General features: G+C 41.2%; 1 protein-coding gene across 1 annotated transcript in view; it reads left to right on the forward strand.

The window, feature by feature from the left end:
- Positions 1 to 23238, forward strand: part of TRPC4AP (transient receptor potential cation channel subfamily C member 4 associated protein) — a 54638-nt gene that overhangs the window by 24861 nt on the left and 6539 nt on the right. Inside the window, exons 4-15 of the mRNA XM_053247224.1 lie at positions 3610 to 3667; positions 7065 to 7120; positions 8589 to 8717; positions 12529 to 12730; positions 13355 to 13543; positions 14489 to 14631; positions 16706 to 16837; positions 17082 to 17140; positions 18525 to 18626; positions 21397 to 21480; positions 22125 to 22215; positions 23037 to 23177. Of these exons, the coding sequence (XP_053103199.1) occupies positions 3610 to 3667; positions 7065 to 7120; positions 8589 to 8717; positions 12529 to 12730; positions 13355 to 13543; positions 14489 to 14631; positions 16706 to 16837; positions 17082 to 17140; positions 18525 to 18626; positions 21397 to 21480; positions 22125 to 22215; positions 23037 to 23177 (1386 nt within the window). The remainder of the gene's footprint in view (positions 1 to 3609; positions 3668 to 7064; positions 7121 to 8588; positions 8718 to 12528; positions 12731 to 13354; positions 13544 to 14488; positions 14632 to 16705; positions 16838 to 17081; positions 17141 to 18524; positions 18627 to 21396; positions 21481 to 22124; positions 22216 to 23036; positions 23178 to 23238) is intronic.

A 23238-nucleotide genomic window follows, 5' to 3' on the forward strand; every position in this document is an offset into this window, starting at 1 on the left:
TACATATTTTAGAAATAGCATTCACAAAGGCTCTGAGCGAGGATGTTGGCTGAAATGCTGTCTTAATCAGATAAGCTACCAGCAACATGGATTCTGTTGTAAGTGGCCCATAGCTTTCAAAACTGCTACTGTTTTCAACTTCTTTTCAGAAACTACAGACAATGACATTATTCTAATGATGAAAGTGCTGTCTTAGTTTATGGGCAAATGCGGGGCTTGCAACTGAATCCTGTCCCTTGCTGTGCATTAGTAGCAACACATAGGATTGGGTACTGGGTTCCCACTACCAAAGGAGAAAAGAATGAGCAGCCCTGTCTTTTGCTCTGGGGGAACAGAAGCTTTTGATGATTATAGTCAAGGCTGAGGTAATCTGCAAAATGCAGGAATCTGGTAGGGACCTTTTCAAGGAGAGTAAGTATCTTGTCGCCTTTGAGATGACTTTGCAGCAATTGCTTGGAATTGTTTTCTGGATAATACAACAGTGTGTTCCTCTCCAGTTCTATCTCAGTTCTTACATTTTTATTCTGCCCTTCCAGGGCTTTTTAAAAGACCATGTTTAAAAAAAAGGAAATTTAAAATTGCACAATGGTACATATTTAGAAGCCTACAAAGAGTGGTAGAAAATCCTCAGAACTGGGAATTTGATGCACCATTGGAGTGTTATAGTTGAGCTTCACTGTAACACTCCTCTGAGTTAATGAACTCTAGATGAACTCTAGTAAAACTTCATTTGGAAAAACTAAGAACAAGGGTGTGTGGAGGGAAGGAAATGAATGCACCAGTCGTGCAGGCCTCATCTTACACCTTTAATACACAGATGACTCCATCAGATCCTGGACCAACCAGGAAGTCAACCCTGAAAGAAATAGGAATCCTCCTACCACATATTCCATAAACTATCCTTAAGAAAGTACCTTAAGCATGTGGGAAATTTTGCTTACAACTGATTTGGCAGTCTTTTCCTGCGTCTCCTAGGGTCATAAGCAACTGGACTGGGAGAAGTCAGTTGAGGCAGACAGCTGAAAGCTAATTTGAGGGAACTCTCTGTGGCGGGGGAGGAGAAACGAGTACACTCCATTAGCAGTGTTCCCTCTAATTTTTATCATTAGTGAGTGAAAACGGTTTTGTTCTGTGTGGCAGTTTCCAGGCAGTGTGTGCACATAATTATCTCTCACACATAGAAATGTATGTGCCGCGCTGTGCGCAGCACACAAAATCTTTTTACACTTCCTACCCCCCCCTCTTCTGCAGCTTATTAATCAACACTGAAACTAGTTATTCATTACTAAGTGCCATAAATATGCACCATAAATATGGAAAGAAAAAGAAGTGTATTTTACAGTTCTACTCTTTTATTACTAAGTATAATAAAAACAAGGCAATACTTCAACAAATAGTTACTAGAAGTGATAATACTTCCGTATTCAAATTAGTATGGTAGAAATAGTATTATCACACTATTTTGTTCTGTTTGATTGCCATTAGTCACCTTGGGACTATTTTAAACATGCACTTTTGCCCTTAATAAATATTTAGATATAGAAAGAGAACTTTGATAAATGACATTTTTCTTAATACAATATCAGTGATTAATTCATGAGCTCTAGCTAGGTCTTAAGTTGCAGTTCAGAAAACAGCTTACATCATGCTGAAGTCTGCACGCTCTCAGGAGCCAGCTAACAAAGCTGAACTTAAAACTGGTTCTGATAGTACAGTATCAGTATATTAAGTTTCTTCCCCTTCAAGGCAGAGCATCTATTGTCACATTTTCCATTTATAAGGTATTCCCCCAACACCTTACAAATGCAAAATGGGACAATGGATGCCATTACTCACCAACCAACAAGCTTCCATTTTCTCAATAGCTAAAAAGCATGCAGCAGCATTCTGCACCAATAAGCAATCAGTGATTTTTAAAGCAAAAATGTATGCTAGCGCTGAAAAGTAATTGTTATAAAATTTAAAACACAACACTTTGGGACAGCAAACAAATCCAAGGAACTTCCCTGCCAGCCTACTCCCTGCTGAGCACTCTGGCCCCCTGTGCCTCTCTGATTGAGAATCAATTAGCATACAAAATGCTAATGCATTCTGCTGCTGCTCCAGAAGGCTTTTTTTTCCCCCAGCCAAGGAGAAGCAGTGAAAATAAATCCGCCAGTGGCAGGGCTGAGGTTTTGGGTGTCAGGAGAGGAAAGCTGCAAGCACGAGAATGAGAAGTGCTGGAAACAGACAAGCTGGTTGAGGGGGAAAGAGAAGGAAGAGCCCGGATAGCAACGGCACCAAAGAGAGGGAGACTGTTCCCTCCTTCTTAATAAGAGCCCACGGCAGGCAGGGAGAGGTGGAGGCAATAGGGAAAGGCAGTGGAGTGGCGGGGAAGCAGCAGTGGCAGTTCTAGGAAGCTGCGCAGAGGGCTTGGGGAATGTGCACACATAGGGAAGCCTGGACTGCTCATTTATTTCTCTCATTATTACCAGTCACTGTTTACATCATACAGCATAATGAAATTTTGCATAACCTGATCTGCGCACATGTTCTTTTAGATCTGCACCTGTGGTTTTTGGTGGTGGTGATGGTGGTGGTTTTTTTGTTTTTGTTTTGTTTTTTGGAACTGTATGTTTTGTGTCCAGTTGTGCTTTAAGCCCCACCCCCAAAAAACCCTCTGCCTTCCTTCAAGGAATCCAGGGCAGGATACATGTTCCATTCTTCCCCTCACCATTTTATCTTCAAAGTAACCCTGTTATGTTGACAGAACAGAGACCACTACTCCGAATATTTACATACCACTTTTTAACAGAAGTTCTCAAAGCGGTTCACATAGAGAAATAAAATTAATAAAGATGGAACCCAGTCCCCAAAGAGCACACAATCTAAAAAGAAACATAAGATAGACACCAGCAGCACTCACAGGAGGGATGCTCTGCTGGGGTTGGATAGGGCCAGTTGCTCTTTCCCTGCTCAATAAAGAAGACCACCACTTTAAAATGGTGCCTCTTTGCTCAGTTAACAGGGGACAGAGAGTCCTAGTACTGTGCTTACGACTAAACCAAACTGGCTCTTGTTAGTCTTGTTCTGTCTTGAAAACATTATTTGCAATTGAAAGGGGAGGGACTAAATAAAAATATTTGTCTCTTATGTCTACTTAATACTCACATTACATGTTTCAAATTTTTTCCAGTGTATTGGTAAAATGTTTTAAAAGAGTTTGCTTATTCAGTAAAAATTTGCATTATGTGTAAGAAATCTTGATCAATTGGAGAGGGAAACAAGCTTGCGCTGCAAATGTCAGTAGCTTTTCCAGTGCCTTAGAAGTGGCATCATCTCTGAGAAGCTTGTATCTTTTGTCTATTTGTCCACAGGGCTTCTGTTTAGAAGTTCAGAATATTTCTTAAGGCTAAACGTTGTGTAGACTTACTCTTGAAGTATGGCTAATCCTTGAAGAGAAGCATTGTAAACTAGGGGCATGGGATGTTTTGTTTAGTGTGAGAGGAGGAGAATTGTAGTAGTTTGTTTAAAATTGTGATAAATATCAATGGAAGTTACTGTTAAATTAACTATTCTATTTTTTATTAAAATCTATATTAAATCTAATTGAGTGTTTCATATTCACAGCTTCTAGTAGAAATACTTATGAGACCAACTCTTATTACACAAAAGAAGAAACAGAAGAGTAAGTAAATATCCAATTTGCTTCTCAAAACCTTTTTTCATTTCCTTGTCTTCCCTGCTTTGTATCTTGAAAAAGGAATTGGCCTCTAATTCATGTATAGTAAGACTGCCGTTTGATCATACAGTATGTGTTCTTGAGCACCTGTGAACATTCCAGCTTTAAGTTGAAATTAAGCTCTCATCATTCTGTAGGCAAAATCTAAATTGAAGGATATATTTTTCTAAAATCCCAAAGCAAGGAAAAAACTATATACACCAGTCATTTTCTTATTTGAGTGCTCATCTGACACTTCTAAAATTTTCTACACATTTGGAGTTAATTTCAGAACTGAAGTACCTGTATCGCAGAATAATGGCAATGTGTCTACCAGCTGCAGACAGGCTCATATAAACAATTAAAATACAGACATCTTTGGTGGTGCAGCTCATATTTGACATATGGCCCTGATTCTAAACAAATTACCTCCCTGCTCTAATCTAATTTTTGCTGCCATTGCTGTGTTCATTCAGTATTGATCAGATCTGATTATGCTGTTTATTTATTCTGTATACCGCCCTTCCAAAAGTGGCTCAGGGTGATTTGCATTAAAATCAAAAACACATAATAATACAAAAACCATTTAATCCAGATTAAAACTCATTAAAATTAAAACTAAATATCATTAAAAGCCTGACTAAAAAGATGGTTCTTTAAGGCTGTTCTGAAGGACTACAAGGAGGACAATCCTCTTATATCCATGGGGAGTGCATTCTACAACCTAGGGGAAACAACTGAGAAGGCCCAATCCCAGGTCACCATTCGATGAACTGGTGGCACCCAAAGACCCATCCTGGTGATCTTAATGAGTGGTGGGAATCTTGTAGAGAAAGCCTCTCTCTCTCTCTCAGGTAACCCAGACCTACGCTATTCAGGGTTTTAAAGGTAATAACCAGCACTTATGTACTTTGCCCAGAAACACATAGGCAGCCAGTGCAACTGTTTAAGACCAGGCATAATGTGGTCTCTCTGGGATACCCCAGATACCAATCTGGCTGCCACATGTTGGACAAACTGAAGTTTCCGAACCACGTACAAAGGCACCCTACATAGAGCGCTTTGCGATAGTTCAACTTGGAGGTTACCAGCTGGTGTACCACTGTTTTCAGGTCATTCTTTTCAAGGAACAAGCAGAGTTGTTGAATCAGTAGCAGCTGGTAAAAAGCACTTCTGGCCACAGCCTCGACCTGAGGCACCAAGGTGAGACCCAGATCCAAGAGCACTCTTAAGCTATGAACCTGTTCTTTCTGTGGGAGTGTAACCTTGTCGGGAACAGGAAATTCGAACCCGTCTTCCAGATTACAACCCCCAACAATGAGCACCTCCATCTTGCTTGGATTCAGCTTCAATTTAAGCCCATTACTGTCTGTAGGCAGGCATTTAAGGGGCTAATGCCATTTCCTGATATTGATAACAAGGATAAATTGATTTGGGTGTCATCAGCTTATTAACATCCAGCACCAAGTCTACTGATGACCTCACCCAGTGGTTTCATGTAGATGTTAAAAAGCATTGGTGACAGAATGGAGCCCCGAGGGACTCCCTGTAGTAGCTCTTGTTTTGAAGAGCAACTGTCACCAGGCGCCACCATCTGAAATCTACCCAAGACTTAGGAGAAGAACTGTAAAAGAGTGCCTCCTATCCCCAACTCCCTCAGGTAATCCAGAAGGATACCATGGTCAATGGTATCGAAAGCCGCTGAGAGATCCAAAAGAACCAGCAGAGTCACACTCTCTCTTGTCAGTTCCCTGGCAAAGGTCACCTATCAGGCCGACCAAGGCCATCTCAATCCCATTGCCCGCCCTAAAGCCAGTTTGAAATGGGTCTAGATAATCAGTTATGTCCAAGACTGCTTGGAGCTGATCAGCCACCACTCTCTCAATCATCTTACCCAACCATAGGAGCTTGGAGACTGGCCTATAATTATCCATCTCCAGGGGTTCTAGAGCAGGCTCCTTTAGAAGATATAACCGTTACCTCCTTCAAACAAGGTGGAATCCTGCCCTCCCTCAGTGAGGCATTAATGATATCGACTAGGCGAGCTCCAACAACTGCCCTGCAAGATGAAATTGGCCATGTTGGGTGAGGATCCTTAGAACAGCTGGTAGGCCATACCACTCCAAGCAGCTTGTCCAAATCCACAGGAGTCACAAACTGAAACTGATCCAATCTAATCTTGCAAGACGGATTGCTGGACACCTCCCTAACTGGCCTGCAGAAATATTGGAGTCTACATCAGCCCAAATGCAAGAGATTTTATCTTCAAAGAACTCATTGAATAAGACAGTGAGACATTTTCCGGAAGCAGAAGGGGCTTGAATTAAACCCCTAACAATCCGGAAAAGCTCTGCTTGACAAGAAATGGCAGACGCAATACATGTAGAATAAATTTGCTTCCTTGCTGTATGTATTGTCACAGCATAGGCCTTTGAATGGGCTCTATGCTGTGTCTTATCGAATTTAGGATAAGTTGTTCTCCATCTGCACTCCAGTCATCTACCTTGCCGCTTCAGCTCTCGTAGCTCTTCTTTATACCATGGAGCTAATTTTGAAGTAGGTCAAAGAGGACACTTAGGAATGATTGTGTCTACTTCCCTGGTAAGTTCCCTGTTCCAGCTATCTACCAGAGCATTGGCAGAACCGACTCCAAAACCCTCCAAGGGCCTTTGGAAGCCTTCTCGGGTGGACCATTCTAATAGGTCCACCACCACCCCACAGGGGTCAGACGTGACTGTGAGACCAATCTTAATCAGGATGTGATCTGTCTATGACAATGGGGAAACTACAGGACACCCCCACCCACGGAACACCCCCCCCCCCGCATCCAAGTAAAAGACCAAATCCAGCGTGTGACCAGCAACATATGTAGGTCCTAGGACTAATTGGGATAGGCCCGCAGTTGTCATGGTTCTTATGAACTCTTGAGTGGCACCAGAACAAGTCAGTCCCAAACTGGATATTGAAATCACCCAGCACCAAAAACCTGGGTGACTCCAACATCAGCTCAGTGACAAGCTCAGTTAGGGAGTCTGTTGGAAGCATGGTGGATGGTACACCAACAGAATCCCCAATCTGTCTTGAGTCCCCAGCCTAAGATACACACAAAAACTCAATATAAGGCAATTCTCTCACAGCGATGCTGGTAAGGGAGATATTCTTATGGAGCATAGCCACCCCACCCCCCACTTTCCCTAACCTGCTCAGCAACAGAGTACTCTGGTGGTAAGCTTGTAAAATTTTACCAGCTGGGATGCCTACTGTTTATAGTTTTTGCATATAACTGTGCTGTTAAACAGTATTTATATGGTATATATGGGGTGAATAGTTCAGGAAGCACTAACTGGCATTTTGTCTTTTGCAGTAAGTGATGAACTTATCAAGGATTGCTTAAGCATATTGTACAACACATGCATATGTGTAAGTTGTGTTCTGGCAAATATTTTCTTTTTATTATGGAGTTAGCTTAGGGTAGTCTTGGTCTGATAGAGAAGAGTGTAAAGTACTCAACTTATGTTGGGCTTTAATATTCTTGATACTAAAAATTTTATTGCTGCTTTCACTTTCTCTAAATATTCTTTTTATAAGCATTTCCTTACTATTTATAGATGAAGCATTTTAAGTGCTTAGTAATACAGCAGCTTGCTGTTGGCGTTTGTTTGCATTCTGTGTTCAAAGTTCATGTTACTTTTTTTGTTTAAGTTGAATGCGGAGCTTTTCTGATTTTTGCAATTGGACTATTCACTTGTAAGTTTTAACAGAGTTGGTAGTACTTGGAAATGATTTATGTTCCTGGTTTTGCTAAATATTTCTAAGCAGAACCTTAAAAAATGTTGAGAAAATATTCATGGAGAATTTGACATGAATAGAGAAGCTTGAACAGCAACTGATACCACTAATGGTATCTGATTTTTGAATCTTTTCCCCCCCTCTGGCCTTGCATATTGTTGCTTGAAAATAAGTTCCAAATATTGCTCAGTACTCTCCTCAGATACTTGTTTTTTGTTTAAATGCTTTTTAGACTGCCTGATTTTTCTTAGCTAGTCTACAGTTGATGCTTGCCACATGGGAGTAGCCCTGCTCCGATGGCTCCCCCAACTGCCAGCAGCAATAACTGGAGATGATCAAAATCACATGGGGGAGGAGGAACTTCTGGCCACCTTTATCCATTTGCTTTTTGAAATTGTGTGTGTGTGTGCGAAATGTATATCCTGCCTTTTGCCACAAATGCCACTACTCTTACAGTTGGGGAAATCAAATCAACTGTTGCAGTTTTTAATATTGACCAGCATGCAGACTAACATTACATTAGCAGAACAATGTTTTTCATCTCACAGGAGAGGGTGATTTTTGGCACCCCCCCCCCCCGGCTCTTTCTGTAACATCCGGTGCCTGCTGAAAATTAAAGTTGGGGGACCCTGAGGAACACACTTCAGAACGCAGTTATTTATTTATTATTTGATTTCCAAAAATGGCTCAGGGCAGTAGCTGCAGAGCAAAGGGAGATCACCAAAAATTGCCTCCCTAATGTGACAAAACACAGTGTTCTTCTGGCATGGCAATAATCTGCATGTTGACTAGTGTTCTGATACACTTCTTAGTGACACAGAGCACCTAGCAGTGCTGTGCCCTGTCCTTTCACTGCACACATAGTCTAGCTGTGCTGGAATTCAGAGAATTCAGCATTTGATACAATTCCACTGAAGGTTTTTATTTTATTTTTATTCTATTGGAAACATACCAAAAGCATACCATGTATGAAGAACTACTGCCCTGAATGTCTTGTAATGCTCTTGGAATATGGCCACCAGATAATTAAGACATGTGAATTATTTGCATACCATGTTTGTCTTGTCTTGAGTGTGTGTACTCTTTCTCATCCTTGTAGACTGAAGGGGTCACTAAACGATTGGCAGAAAGAAATGATTTTGTGTTGTTCTTGTTTACATTGATGACAAACAAAAAGACATTCCTGCAAACTGCCACCCTTATTGAAGACATCCTGGGAGTGAAAAAGGTTTGTCAATAATTCTTAATGATTATGTATAAGCTTCTGATAATCTTGAAAATCTTTGCTTGTAAGCTGAACTGTGTAACTGAGAAAAGCCTCTGAAAATCCATATGTTTTGTTCCTAGCCTGAGCTACGTGGAATACAAGTCAGGCGATGTGTTTCTGATCTAACTACTACTTTCAGTGTGGGCATACTACTCAGAGTATTTACGCTCTTGTGCTAAAGTACAAAACTGCTGGGACTTCATTGCAAGCCCACCGCAATGAAAGTGTATCAGCACCACCTGCATTATGCTGTTGAACTTGTCAACCACTTGCCGTTGGCCATTTCTGGGGAGTCACTGACTGGGGCTGCAGGGAGGCACACTGCATCCCCGTGCACCCACTTTTTATGAGAGCGCCAGCGGGGCAGGGGCTGCCCCTTAAAGGAATACCCCGTGCCCACGCGCTTGCCCTCCGAACCAGCTCGAATGCTGGTCTACAGAACTGGTTTGGCACTCCCAGAATGGAGCGCCAAATGGTTCCATGCACATTCCTACTAAATATAAGAGAGCCACCACTTTAAAAGGTGTCTCTCCCAGCACAGTTAGTAATGAAGATTGCCATTTAAGTATTGTTCTTTGGGTCTGCATTTGAACAAGTCTAAACATAGTTTGCAGAGGACCGTGTTGAATAAAATGTCAGGCAAAAGCTTTGGGCATAATAGATGTCAGGAAACATGAAGTTTCAGAAATGGCCAAAATGTCCTTATGAAAAATCCCCACATACACCCTAATACAGGAGACCCTCCGTTTTTGCAATTTCTCCCATCACGATTTCTGTTATTTGTGGGTGGGTCATAGAGACCTGATTTCTTTGTTCACGGGCCAAAAATAGCCCTATTTGCGGTATAGAGACCTGGGTTTTTTTGCACACTCAGACTATTTGTGGCTAAGTGCCACCCAGAAATGACTTCTGGTGTCATTTCTGGGGCCATTTTGTGACTTTTACACATACACACACAGCCCAGAAAATGGAGGATTTGGGGGTTGGCAGGCCACTGCTGGAGAGCAAGGAAATGTGCTTTACTACTCTTATTTTTGCCCCACCCTACTTTTTATAAGATTTGAGCACACTTAAGTGTGCTGAGGAACCCAACCTCACAATCCCCATATACTCAAGGTCGAGTTTATCCGCATTCCCTGTTTGCAGCATTAGATCGGAATGGAACCCCATGAAAAAAGAGGGCCTGTTCCCAAAGAAGCTTGTGAAATTAGTGGTCACAACCTCTTTAACAGTAAATGTTAGATTCTTTTGAATATTATTTTTTATCATGGAGGCCCTTGAACATATCAGATGCTTGGATCAGTTCCTAGAGCTATAATGTGGATAAAATTAAGACATAAATAGAGGAAAACAAAGAGCTAGAGAACTATAGTCTGTAATGCTCTAATACGAAAGTATTCTCATAAACAGAGCACAGAGGTCTATTATGCTTTTCAACTATTTATTCTGGGGTAATTACTTAAGAACAGCCTTGCTGGATCAAGCCCAAAGCCTATCTAGTCCAATATGCTGTTTAACACAGTGGCCACCAGATGTGAGGGCCAGATGACATCCACCCAAGAGTTCTGAAGGAACAAATATGAAATTGCTGGTCTCCTACCAAAAATATGTAACTTGTCCCTACAATCAGCCTTTGTACCAGAGGACTGGAAAGTAGCTAATTTTACTCCGATTTTCAAAAAGGGATCCAGGGGGATCTGGGAAACTACAGGCTGGTTTGCTTAATTTCTGTGCCAGGTAAATTGATGGAAAGCATACTTAAGGACAAAACTGATAAACATATAGAAGAAAAGGCCTTGCTGAAGGAGAACCAGCATGGCTTCTGCAAGGGCAAGTCTTGCCTTGCTAACTTTTGGAGTTCTTTGAGCGTGTCAACAGGCATGTAGATAAAGGTGATCCAGTTGACATAGTATACTTGGATTTCCAAAAAGCTTTTGACAAAGTTCCACACCATAGGCTCTTGAGTAAACTTAGCAGTCATGGGATAAGTGGACAGATTCATATGTGGACTGGTAACTGCTTGAAGGACAGGAAACTGAGGGTAGGGACAAATTGACAGTTTTCATAATGGAGGGAAGTAAGAAGTGGGGTCCCCCAGGAATCTGTACTGGGACCAGTGCTCTTTAACTTGTTCATACATGATCTAGAATGGGGTAAGAAGCAAATTGGCCTAATCTGCAGATTACACCAAACTATTTAGGGTAGTGAAATCCAAAACAGATTGTGAGGAGCTCCAAAAAGATCTCTCCAAACTGGGTGAGTGGGCGACAAAATGGCAAATGAGGTTCAATGTAAGCAAGGGTGAAGTTTGCATATTGGGGCAAAAAAACCTAACTACACATATACACTAATGAGGTCTGAGCTGTCAGTGACCGGACAAGGGAGAGATCTTGAGGTTGTAGTGGACAGCTCATTAAGTGTCGACTCAATGCACAGCAGCTGTGAAAGAGGCAAATTCCATGCTAGCGATCATCAGGAAGGGGATTGAAAATAAAAATGCTGATATTATGGTGCTCATATAGAAATCTGTGGTGCAGCCACAGAGAGGGCATGCCCTCCCTCTTGCCTGTGGGTTTCTCAGAGGCATCTGGTGGGCCACTGTGTGAAACAGGGTGCTGGACTAGATAGCCTTGGGCCTGATCCGGTAGGGCTCTTCTTATATTCTTATGCCTCTGGGAAGTCCAAAAGCAGAAGATGAAGGATGCCCCCTTTCTTGCTTCTCTACAACTGGTATTTAGAAGCTTCCTGCCTCTGACCCTGAACGTAGCTTATAGCCATCAAGACTAGTAGCCATTGATAGGCCTGTCTTTCATGAATTTGTCTAAGCCCCTTTCAAAGCCATCCAAGAGGGTGGCTATCAACACATCCTGTGGCAGAGAATTCCATAGATTAATTATGCGCTGAATGAAAAGCTACTTCCTTTTATCAATCCTAAATTTCCTGGTAATCAGTTTCATGGGATAATCCCTCATTCTAGTGTTATGCGAGAGAGAGAGAGAATTCTCTATCTAGAAAGAGTTCAAATTGTGGGGAAGTTCTGTAATATCAATTCCCTAATTTGAGAATCTATTTTAATTCCAACTTGCAGACAGTATGGAGCAGTAGATAATGTAGTTAAGTAAGATCTGTGGATTATTTTAATTAACTGCATATTTCAAATGATTGTTCACTTGGATGGTAGGAGGGCATTCCATTGCTTTGGTGCAGTATGACCCATCAAGGCTGTTGTGTGGTCCATCCCTGAGTTGGCATGACAGTTTGCAAAACTGCTTCTTTGAGATTGGCTTATATGTTGGCTGAGTAATGTTTGAAAGCTTCAGTAGCATTCCTCCTCACACCAGTGTCTGCTCTGGGAAGTGGGGAGGGCTATCCTGACTTGAAAGAACATCATGACTGCTATGCCCCCACATGATCAGAGCTTTTGTACTTGGGTGGCAGTTTTGCACAGGTATGTGCAAAGAATAGGCAATTGCTGTACTGATCATTGTAAGCCACACAGCAAATGTATTCTATGCAAAATGTTCACTTAAATCAGGGGTGGCCCTCCAGCCAAGGTTCAAAAACAGCTAGAGGGCCATGGTTCCCCACCTCTGAGTTAAATGCTGCTTTGTTCCCTAGAGTGATAAAGCGAGTTCTACCTAAATCTGCAAAAAATGTAGAAAGATGAGTATACCTGTGAGTTATAACTGTGGCCTAGAACAGATGAACATGGAGTTTATTTTTTTCTAGTATTGTTGTTTATTAGCAATCAATAGAATTTTTCTCCTTTTAGGAAATGATTCAGTTAGAAGATATTCCAAATCTCTCCAGTCTAGTCTCTAGCTTTGACCAGCAGCAGCTTGCTAACTTCTGTAGGATCCTCGCAGTTACAATTTCAGAGCTTGATACGGGCAGTGATGACAAACATACACTACTTGCAAAGAATGCTCAACAGAAAAAGAATTTGGGTCCTTCTCGAGCTGAAATTAATCAAGGTAAAGTGTCCCATTTCTGACATGATGCATAGCTTGCAAGGAGACTCAGGAGGAGGTGTGACAGGAAGACACTATGTACAATATTCCTGTTAGAAGGCTGTCAAGGGGTCAGTATGAAGTTATTCACTGAGTTTTTTAACTCAGTAATAGTTCTAAGCATCTTTCTACTTCTGTTTTCTTTTTCTTTGTCATGTGTCTGTATTTATTTATCCTATTTCTATTCCGCCCAAAACTTGCATCTCTGGGCGGTTTACAATTAGAATAATTTAAAACTTTAAATCAGACAATTAAAATCATTTAAATGTTAACATCATTAATATTAAAATCATTTTAAAATATTAAAACTATATATCTGATTAAAATTTTAATTCTTCCTGTGATTGTTAGCTGCCTCAAAGTTGCTTGATGAGGCAAAATAAAAGTCTGTTAAATAAATTGAATATTGGTGGGAACACAACCAGTTGAAGTTTCCCACTCATCTTGCTTTGTGCTCTGCTTGACTCAAATAATACTGGGTGTCTTATTTAAATCACGTTCACTACCATCTTAAGAAATTTTAATCACACATGGATGCTTTTCAATAATATAGCATTTTAAAACAGTGGTATTTTATTTCTGTCATAGCTACACTCCTCAATATACCAGGATTCATTGAACGGTTGTGTAAACTTGCCACAAGGAAAGTGTCAGAAACAACGGGAAGTGCCAGTTTTCTTCAGGAGCTGGAGGAGTGGTACACCTGGCTAGACAATGCACTTGTAATTGATGCACTAATGCGTGTGGCAGATGAGGAGACGGAGCAAAGCAGCACAGGTATCTGTTATGAATCTGATAGAACCGCTATTTTATAGCCTTCTAGCTTCATCCCCTATAGGTCTTTGTGTGGCATGCCTTGGAAATAGGGGCGATGTTCCTTTTTTAAAAAACAAATCTTAAACAATATTATAAGATAAGACAAAGATTCCAATAGCTTTTTGCTCTTCAGTAGCTATGCTTAAGGATAGTATACGTTCTAGAAACTTAATACCACCTCAGCTCTCTCGCTGTTTTCACAGTACTTACTCCAAAAATTAGTAGGCTTGCACTGATATCCTGTACATATCTGCAGGGTTCCTTTATTGTGAAAAAGCCATACCTGCCTTACTGGCCATGTGCTTAATTTATGTACCTGCTGTGGGAAACCACAATTAATAAAGTATGTTTGGGTGTGCATGTGCTTTAAAAAGAATGAATATGGATTTTGTATATTACACTACAGGTACGCTAACTTTGTTCTGTAACCACAGTATCCATTTTTCCAAAGGAATATTCAGTGTTTCTGAATATTCAGAATCAGGGCTTTCCTTTGCACTTATACTGACACTTTAGTATTGGAATGGAAGTATTAGCAGCAGCCCCTGGAAAAACCTGAGCAGCGTTGCATGCCCCTTTGGATAGAGTGATCAGTTATATTGTTTTGATCAAATTAACCAGTTTTGCACATGCATGTATGTGTGTATTGTAACTAGTGTTCCCTCTAAGCCGTGCGCATGTGCGTGTACTCACACGTTTTTTGATGTCCTCTCAGTTAATTTTAGATCCCGCTCAGGTTTAATCAGGAAGGCCCCACTCTGAATGCATGTATGCTCACACTGTCTTGGTACTGCCGCCCAGAGCAAAACTCATTCCGCACACAGACAAAAAAATTTAGAGAGAACACTGATTTTAACTATTGAACCTTCTGTGAAGGCTTCTAAGCTCAAAATGTTTCTTGCTTAGAATCTTCAGATGAGAGTGGATTTGCCAACACCTCAACAAGGAATCGGATTCCGCAGTCCATGAAGATTATGCATGAGATCATGTACAAGTTAGAAGTTTTATATGTACTGTGTGTGCTTTTAATGGGCAGACAAAGGAATCAGGTGAGCATCTGTTCCTAAAGATTCAGATGTGTGCCATGTATTGAATGAATATATCCAGAGATAGCTTAAAATCTGAGTGTTGAAACTTGGTTCAATTTTGAACAGGAAGAGCTACAAATTATATTCCAAGAAATGGCAAGCCTTTGCCAAAGCTCCATTGAAATGGAGCATTTTCGTATCATTGCCATTTATTTCAGTGAGACCTGAGGAAGAGAAATGCATAATATTGCTCCAAACTGCAATATTTATTTCAAGGAGTTTACTCTGCCATTGTGTTTGTATTGGTTTTTGCATTTTTGTTGATGGTGACATGTTTGTGTTTTGTTGAACATGTTTTGTGGAGAAATAAAAAAAATATATTAAATACATTGGAAAAAGCACACAGGGAGGAAAACCACCATGCCAACGAACAGGAAGGAAGAAAACTGGAATGGTGCAGTAGATTTATAAAAGAGTAGATCCCGGTGTATTTGAGTAGAACTCTTCTTCAGGGGACTACAACATATAAAATATACCAAAGAGGAAAATAAGGAATAGTTATAAAAAGAACTGTATTAAACTACAACCATTTAAAGAATAGATAAAAGCAAACCATGATTATAACAAGTTCTAGTAAGAACTAACGTGCCTACTTTGCTTTCACTATCTCTATAACTGTACCAAATTTGATACAAATAAGTTTGACGGTCCGCAGGTTAGCCTACTTATGCCTCAAAACGTTTATGCATCCATCATCTTGAATCAGGGTGGGTGACATCAGACTATGTCATGGAGGTGTCCCTATGTGTCCCTACAGCTGTAGAAAATCGGTTCAAATTGGTTAGGTGGTTCACAAGTTAGCCCACTTGTGCCTCAAAAGTTTACATGTCCGCCATCTTAAACTGGGCGTGGATGATGACATCACAACCTATGCCATTGGAGCATTCCTAAGTGTCCTTACAGCTGTAGCAGATTTGGTTCAAATTGATTAGGCAGTTCACAAGTTAGCCCACTTGTGCCTCAAAGGTTAACGCGTCCATCATCTTGAACTGAGGTTAATGACATCATCACAAACTACTCCATTGATGTGTCCTGTGTGTCCCTACAACTGTACCCAATTTGGTTCATACTGGTCCAGGCGCTGCAAAGTTGATAGCATGGGGCGGACACACACACAGAATGTCAGGTGATCTCATGAGCCTACTGGAAAGTAGGCTAAAAATGGAAATAAGATAAACCTCCAGTACATGATTAGCAAACCAGAGGCTGCCAGCTCAAATCCCCACTGGTATGTTTCCATATAACCACCTGTATCGGACAGCAGCAATATAGGAAGTTGCTGAAAGGCATCATCTCAGACTGTGTGGGAGATGGCAATGGTAAACCCCTCCTGTATTCATTCTACCAAAGATAACCACAGGGCTTTGTGGCTGCCTGGAGTCGACACTGCCTCAACAGCGCACTTTATCTTTATAATGACAAAAGAGGTTACAATAAATAACTTCTCACAAACTAACAAGTTAAAACAATATAGGAGAGAGATATAAACTAACTAAAACAAGGTTATAATAAATAGCTTTTTGCAACAAACTAGCAAATTGGAACAAATGTACTTAAATAAGTAAACCATAGATAATAGTAAATAGCTTCTAAACAAACAAATGGAGCTACAGATGGAAATAAAAATATCTTTATAACTATTCCTTATTATCATATTTGGTATATTTTAAATGTTGTAGTCCCCTGAAGAAAGTTCTACTCAAAAAGCGTCGGGATCTACTCCTTAATAAACTACTACTACTGCGCCATTTCTGTTTTCTTCCTTTAAAATAAATGGGACAAAGTTTAATTGACGACCTTAAAGGACTAACTTACTAATGAAACTAACCTCCTGGTGTATAGCAAATTTTTAAAAAATTAAACTTGAACAGGACAATGCCAAGATTATTAATTCTGTAATACTGCTAATTAGTTTGCATAAAAGTGTTACCTGCCTTGGAAGGCTAGATGGCTGTAAAAGTGCAGGGTTGTTATATTCCAATGATTAAAAGCCCAGAGGTGGTGGGTACACTTACTCAACATTCTTCTTATCTAGGTTCACAAAATGATTGCAGAATTCAAATTAATCCCTGGCCTTAATAATTTATTTGATAAGTTGATCTGGCGCAAGCATTCAGCATCAGCCATCGTTCTGCATGGGCATAATCAAAACTGTGACTGTAGCCCGGTGAGTATTCCTTAAGTTTGTTCCATTGATATAGGGCATATTCTTTTGAAGTGGCAGAATGCTGTTAAGAGTCCAGGTGTGCCGTGCTAAGAGCTAGCCTCTTTGGATTTTGAGATGTTTCTGATTACTAGTAATAACCTCTCTAAATGCGATAAATACTTAAAACTGCATAAGGTGGCTTAATTTTTCTCCAGATGCCAAGATATTATAAAAGATCTTTTTAATTTTGGGGGGGTGTTGGCAGGATATTACCTTGAAGATTCAGTTCCTGAGACTACTACAAAGTTTTAGTGATCATCATGAGTAAGTATAGAAGACGTTTGTACTAAACATTGTCACTTGATGGACAGTTGAATTGGATGTGCGTAATAAATTGGCTCAGGTAATTCAGAACCTCCTTCAAAGTAACTTACGGACAGGAGTGTATGCTGCAGTTGCCCTTGATCTGTGTTAACTTGTTATATTTTCAGGGAGAGAGTACACTAATCTAGGAAAGTACCACACTCATGAATTTCTCTCATGTCTTTAGAGTTCATTTCTTAAGAATGGTATAGGGCATCTAGTATCTTTTAGTCTAGGGCTTTACAGTATGTATTACTTTTCACGTTTCTTTCTGCTTGTGGTGTGGAATATATGTTTGAGTATGCCTGGGGGTATGATTATTATATACATACCAATACATATGTCCCAGTGCTACTAGTATAAATATGTGTGGAGAAATCTCCTTCCAAGTGCTAGAGAACTACTTGGTTGCTCCTCTAGGGAACCATTTCAGAGCTTATTTACCCTTGACCATGTGCTCTCTTTCCTATGACTGCTTACTTCCCACCCACCCAATGCATGCATTGAGCCAGTAATTGTGTCACTGGGCCAGACTGTGTCACGGGTGTCTGTGCACTTTCCAAATAGTGGGTGACAAACTACTATTTGGGCAATCAGAATCTCCATTTTGGTTTTGAAGGGCACTAAGTTGGTTTTGCTTGTTCCATAAGCTATTATAGAGGGAGTGTGGCTCTTTGAAGTTGAGTATTTCCCAGCTTGGTGTATGACAAGTCAAGGACTATAGGCATGCGCTTGTACGCTTTACATAAGTGAAACCCAATTCTTCCTGCCGCTGCTGGGATTGACCAAGCTATTCATTGGATGCCGGGGGAGCCAAAGAAAATGTAGGGATTTCTTGCACTCTCTACCAAAACCACACCTGATCACTAGATCAGAGCTTAGAGAGCAGATTGCCCCCCAAATCTCCAAACTTAAATTCTTTATCAAAATGTTATGTGGGAAAATACGCTAGAATCATGCAACTACATCAGGGTGGGCAAACATGACCCTCCAGCTATTTTTGAACTACAACTCCCATCTTCCCCAGCCACAGGCTGGGAAAGATGGGAGTTGTAGTTCAACCACTAGTTGGAGAGCCAAGTTTGCCCACCCCTGAACTAAATCCTACCCTATCCAAGGAGGTTCTATCCATCATTTCTTTCTGTGGTTTATGCTCATCTTCAGTAGCTGGAACAGAGGATGTTGTGAGATGCCAGTGTTGACTGTGTATGTATTTCATACAATTGTGAAATGAGCTTTTGGACCCCAGAGGAACTGAGATTGTGTGTATGTTTGAAAATAGACTATATGTTTACATTTACAGCAATGAGTGGATGTGCTCAGTCTCTTCTGATTTTTATACTAGGAACAAGTATCTCCTTTTAAATAGCCAAGAGCTTAATGAACTGAGCGCGATCTCCCTCAAAGCCAATATCCCAGAGGTAGAGGCGGTTGTCAACACAGACAGGTAAAGAATAGGGTATGCGTGTTTACATGCTTCATTTGTTCTCTTTAAAATTGTCACCGCGTATTCCACACTTTTCCAGACCTGCCACTTGGTCCAGCAGTTTCTTATTTACTTGGTTATTATGTTGAACCAGCAAAACGATTAAGAAACCACACCCTTGCAACCAGTTGTGTGCATCGAACAGCCCACCAGCTCTATTGCTTGGGATAATTTTGCTTGCAGTCCTTTGCAGCCTGACTCCTGCTTCCATACCTGAATCCACCTTCCCATCCCTAATATGGCAGAAGATGTAGACATGTTATCAATTGGCTATGTATGCTGAGGCCACCTTAGCTAGTGAAAGCTGGCTGCTTAGCAGCTAGCTTGGGTAGAAGGAGTGTGGATAGTGGCTTTTGAGAGTGGGAGATGCAGATGAGGTTGCAAATGAAAGATAGTTTCAGTAGGTGATGGGAAGTAGGAGAAAAATCTGGCGGGGGGAGCAAGGAATACTTAGGTGTAGGTTCTTGATGGCGTTACTGGTTTAACATTTTAAGATTCTCACAAAAGTACGTAAGAACTGTGAAACTTCTGTTAACACTTTAAAACATATTATATGTAATTAACACATTTCATCACACCTGTATCCAGTTCAAATATGCATTACATCTAAATTGTCTTTCTAATGAATACCAAAAAGGTTACAGATGGACCTCATCACATGCAGTCCCAACACCCGAGGATTTGCATATTCATGGTCTAGGGATGTGCACGAACCTGTTTGGAGGCCCTCTTACAGGCCTCCAAACAGGTTTGAACTCTGGGCCAGTTTGAAGTTTGATGGCGGGGGGTGCCGCTTTAAGGGTGGGGGAGGGTGCATTTACCCCGCCTGTGCTCGTTACTCGTAAAAACCTTCGGGGCAGCAGCATAGCTCCCTGCCACCACCACCCCTCGTGGCCAGAAGTCCCAGGTGCGCATGCGCACATTGCGTGTGCGTCAGATGGATGCGTGCGCACACGCACCCAAGACTTCCCGCTGAGTGGGGGGGAGGGGCAGCAGGGAGGTACGCTGCCGCCCCAAAGGTTTTTACCGGTAACGAGCACCAGCAGGGGGAAAGCAGCGGGAGGGGTAAGTGCAACCTCCCCCGCCCTTAAAGCAACCCCGCCATCGAACCACCCAGCCACGGTTCAGTGCACATCCCTAACCCGAATTTGGCACACACTGTTTTAAAACAATTAAAATCCACGTATCCATGGTTCCTAGGCCATTTTGCTGAAAGGAGCCATTTTGTGGCTCTTCAGTTTAAAATTTTTTAAACTGTGATTTATTTTTGTGGAAATCTGGCTGAATTGGGGCTTTGGGGAGGCATTTCTGGACATGGAGAGCATGGTGTGTTGCTTTTTTGCTCCTGTGTCTGCATTTATTTATTTTTGTCCTCCAGGACCCTAATTCCCCCAGTTCCCATTCACTCAGTGTCTCGTTATGCGTGGTTTCGTTATCCACTGTTGTAGGGCAGAACAAAACCCCTACAGATAACAAGGTCCATCTGTACTGCTGAATGAGTCTTGTCCAGTGTTTTGTTTTTCCTTCATCTGAGACAAGAGGCATTTCCGTCTAAGCACTGCAGTTCTTTGTCGAAGCAACAAAGTAAGCTTGTGGGTACTGGTGATATGCATCCAGTTGCTTTAAAAAGGAAGCAGCAAAGTGCACTTTTACAATCCTTTCCATACCATTTTGCCTCATTGGCAAGGAAAATAATGGAATTGATAGCTTGTATCAGTAAAAGGTGTTATATGTGGAGGACAAGGACATCTCTTCATTCCCTCTCCTCCTCCTCCCCCCAGTTATTGAAAGAACTCTCTGTTCCAAGTGCCAGTTGCTCAGGGACTGGAGAAGCCAGCAGAGGTGCACTCTGGCCTCTTCAATGGGCCAAAGGACTAAGAGGTTGCTGGGTTGTTTTGTATTGTTATAAACTGCCATGGGGAAAACGATCAAACGGCAGGATATAAATCCTCAAATAAATAAGCAATAAGCTTTTGAGAGTGTCTGAGGATGATTATTTCGCATCTGCATAACCGTTATCAAGTGGAAGAATGACCTCCAATCTTCTAACTATTGGGGCAAGCGCACATGATGTAGTGCTTTTCATAGGAACATATGTAGGATAGGTGAGTGTTTTCATGTTGGATCAAAAAAAGCAGGAAACTAGGCCAAGCAAAACATCTTATTGGACCAGTTCCTTTTGTAGTGCCGGAGTATGCAAAACTAAACAGTTTTTAAATTGTAATAAAATCTAGATTTTAATTTGGGATAAAATCTCTTTATTCTTAATCTGGAATAAAAGAGTAACTAAACATGTGCTCATGCACCCTTGCACAAACAAGGGACTGGATGCATACTAAGTTAGTCAAGATGAAGCACTGTTGAAATTGATGATATATGAGTAATTTAGGTCCCATTAATTTCAACAGGGCTTAATCATGACTAACTTAGTCTAGATGCTGCCCAAGGTTATTTACAAATGTTGATTGTTTTAAGCACCTGAGATTGTGTCCTATTAAAATGGGTTTCAAAGTTCCAGTAGTAAATACACTGACCAGCAAGAGGAGTTGGACTGGAATGGTGCAGGGGGTTATATAGTCCTATTAAAATAGACAAGGCAATTGTCCTTGATTGCTGCTGTGTAGAACTGGACAATATATTAAGACTGCAGAGGAATCTTCTATAAACTTGCTCTGTATCCTCACACTGTAACTAGTCCGTTTACATACTGTAACTTTCCCCCATATTTTAGAAGTTTAGTCTGTGATGGGAAGAGAGGCTTGCTAACCAGACTACTCCAAGTAATGAAGAAAGAGCCAGCAGAATCCTCATTCAGGTGAGTTCTGTTCTTGCTACATGGAGCATTGTGTGCTGCTATAGGGAAATCTAGTCTTCAGGGCCTGGAGAGAGAGAGAGTTTCCTGACCTGCTATTAGAAAGCATTTTTAAAAGCTTTGCCTCTAAAGTGCTCAAGAACAGGACTCTGTCACTCAGCACAGCTTCCTGTCCGTCCTCATGGGGTTCAAAGTGGCTTGTTCTGTGGAGATGTCTGTTGTCAAAACCTTGGATCCAGAGTAGTGATGTGTACATGTGGGCAGGGGAAATCCATACATGCAGGTAGAGCTTTATTTTTTGTTGCAGCAGTTCCCACAGAGAAAAAGATTACTTAACCTAAATGGCAGCTTGTTTTTCAGGCAAGGGAAACTGTGACAGCAAAGCAATAAACAAATTCCATTTGCATGCCCATTCTTCCCCTGTGGACAGCCATCACTTTTTAAAATTACAACCCAAGGTGGAACTACTATGTATTTTTGTTGTGGTCTTTGGAATAATAGGATTTATTTATTTTTTAAATAGTGAGGTAGATCTTGTTTCTTGTCAGTTCTCTGTGTGTATGGGTAGAAAGGTTTCTTGTTGGTTTTTCTAATTCACAGGTAAGCAGGTACCCTTTCCTTAAGAAGCTTTTCATTCTGTTCTGTAGGTTTTGGCAAGCAAGAGCAGTTGAGAGTTTCCTACGAGGTGCTACTTCCTATGCAGATCAGATGTTCCTACTAAAGAGAGGACTGCTAGAGGTAATTAAATGTTGTGCTAAGTCAAAGAATGTATGAAACCTACTTTTTGTAAAAAATGGATTGATTGCTAGGGGAAGCTGCTAACATCTAAACTATTAATCTAAACACAAATTAGTCAGTGCTGCAGTCTGTAATTGAGAGTTCAGGATACCACCTGAACTTTTAGTGCTTGTCATAGGGATGTCAAATGGGCATTGAGCAGGCACTTTAAGAGGAGGAAGGCAGGTCTTCCCTGCTCCTCCACTCCCCCCCCCCGCAGAAGAAATGGAATCTGAGCATGTGCGGACGCCATCTTGAGTGCCCAGTGTTGCTGACCACTCAAGATGCTGTCCACACATTCTCAGACGCCATTTCTTGCCTGACACTGCCCAAAGGCTGCTGGGAACAGGGAGCTTCCTGTTCCTAAGCAAATACAGCCGGGCAAAAAAAGAGAGCAGCAACAGTGCTGCTCTGGTGCAGTGGAGGACAGCAGAGAAGCAACAGAGGGGCAGGTAAGACCTGCCTTCCTCCTTTTAAAGTGCCCACTTGCCCCCAGCCGAAACAACTTGGTTGGGGCATCTCAAAGCATTTTGGTTCTGGGAAACAGAGGTGCCAGAATGCATCGAACACATCCCTAGTTTGTCATTTGGCTGTGCCTTCCCATCACTGAACCCAAAGTTAGAAATGGTCAAATTTAGTCCTCTGTCCTGTCATACCTTCTTGTAACAACCATAGGAAGTCAGAGCCATTTTGTTGCTGATCTTCAAGAAGCAAAATGTGAAGGTTAGAGCTCAAAACATAAGACTACCTTGGTTTTACAGTAATATTTTTCCCTTTGTCAGCATATTCTCTACTGCATTGTTGACAGCGAATGCAAGTCACGTGATGTACTTCAGAGTTACTTCGACCTTTTGGGAGAACTGATGAAATTCAACATAGATGCTTTCAAGAGGTTCAACAAATACATCAACACAGATGAAAAAGTAAACCTAAAATCCCAAAGCGCCAAGCAGAATATCAACTTTGTGTTGGATTGGACCGCAG

The sequence above is a fragment of the Hemicordylus capensis genome, chromosome 4 (genome assembly GCF_027244095.1).
Source record: "Hemicordylus capensis ecotype Gifberg chromosome 4, rHemCap1.1.pri, whole genome shotgun sequence".
NCBI lineage: Eukaryota > Metazoa > Chordata > Lepidosauria > Squamata > Cordylidae > Hemicordylus > Hemicordylus capensis.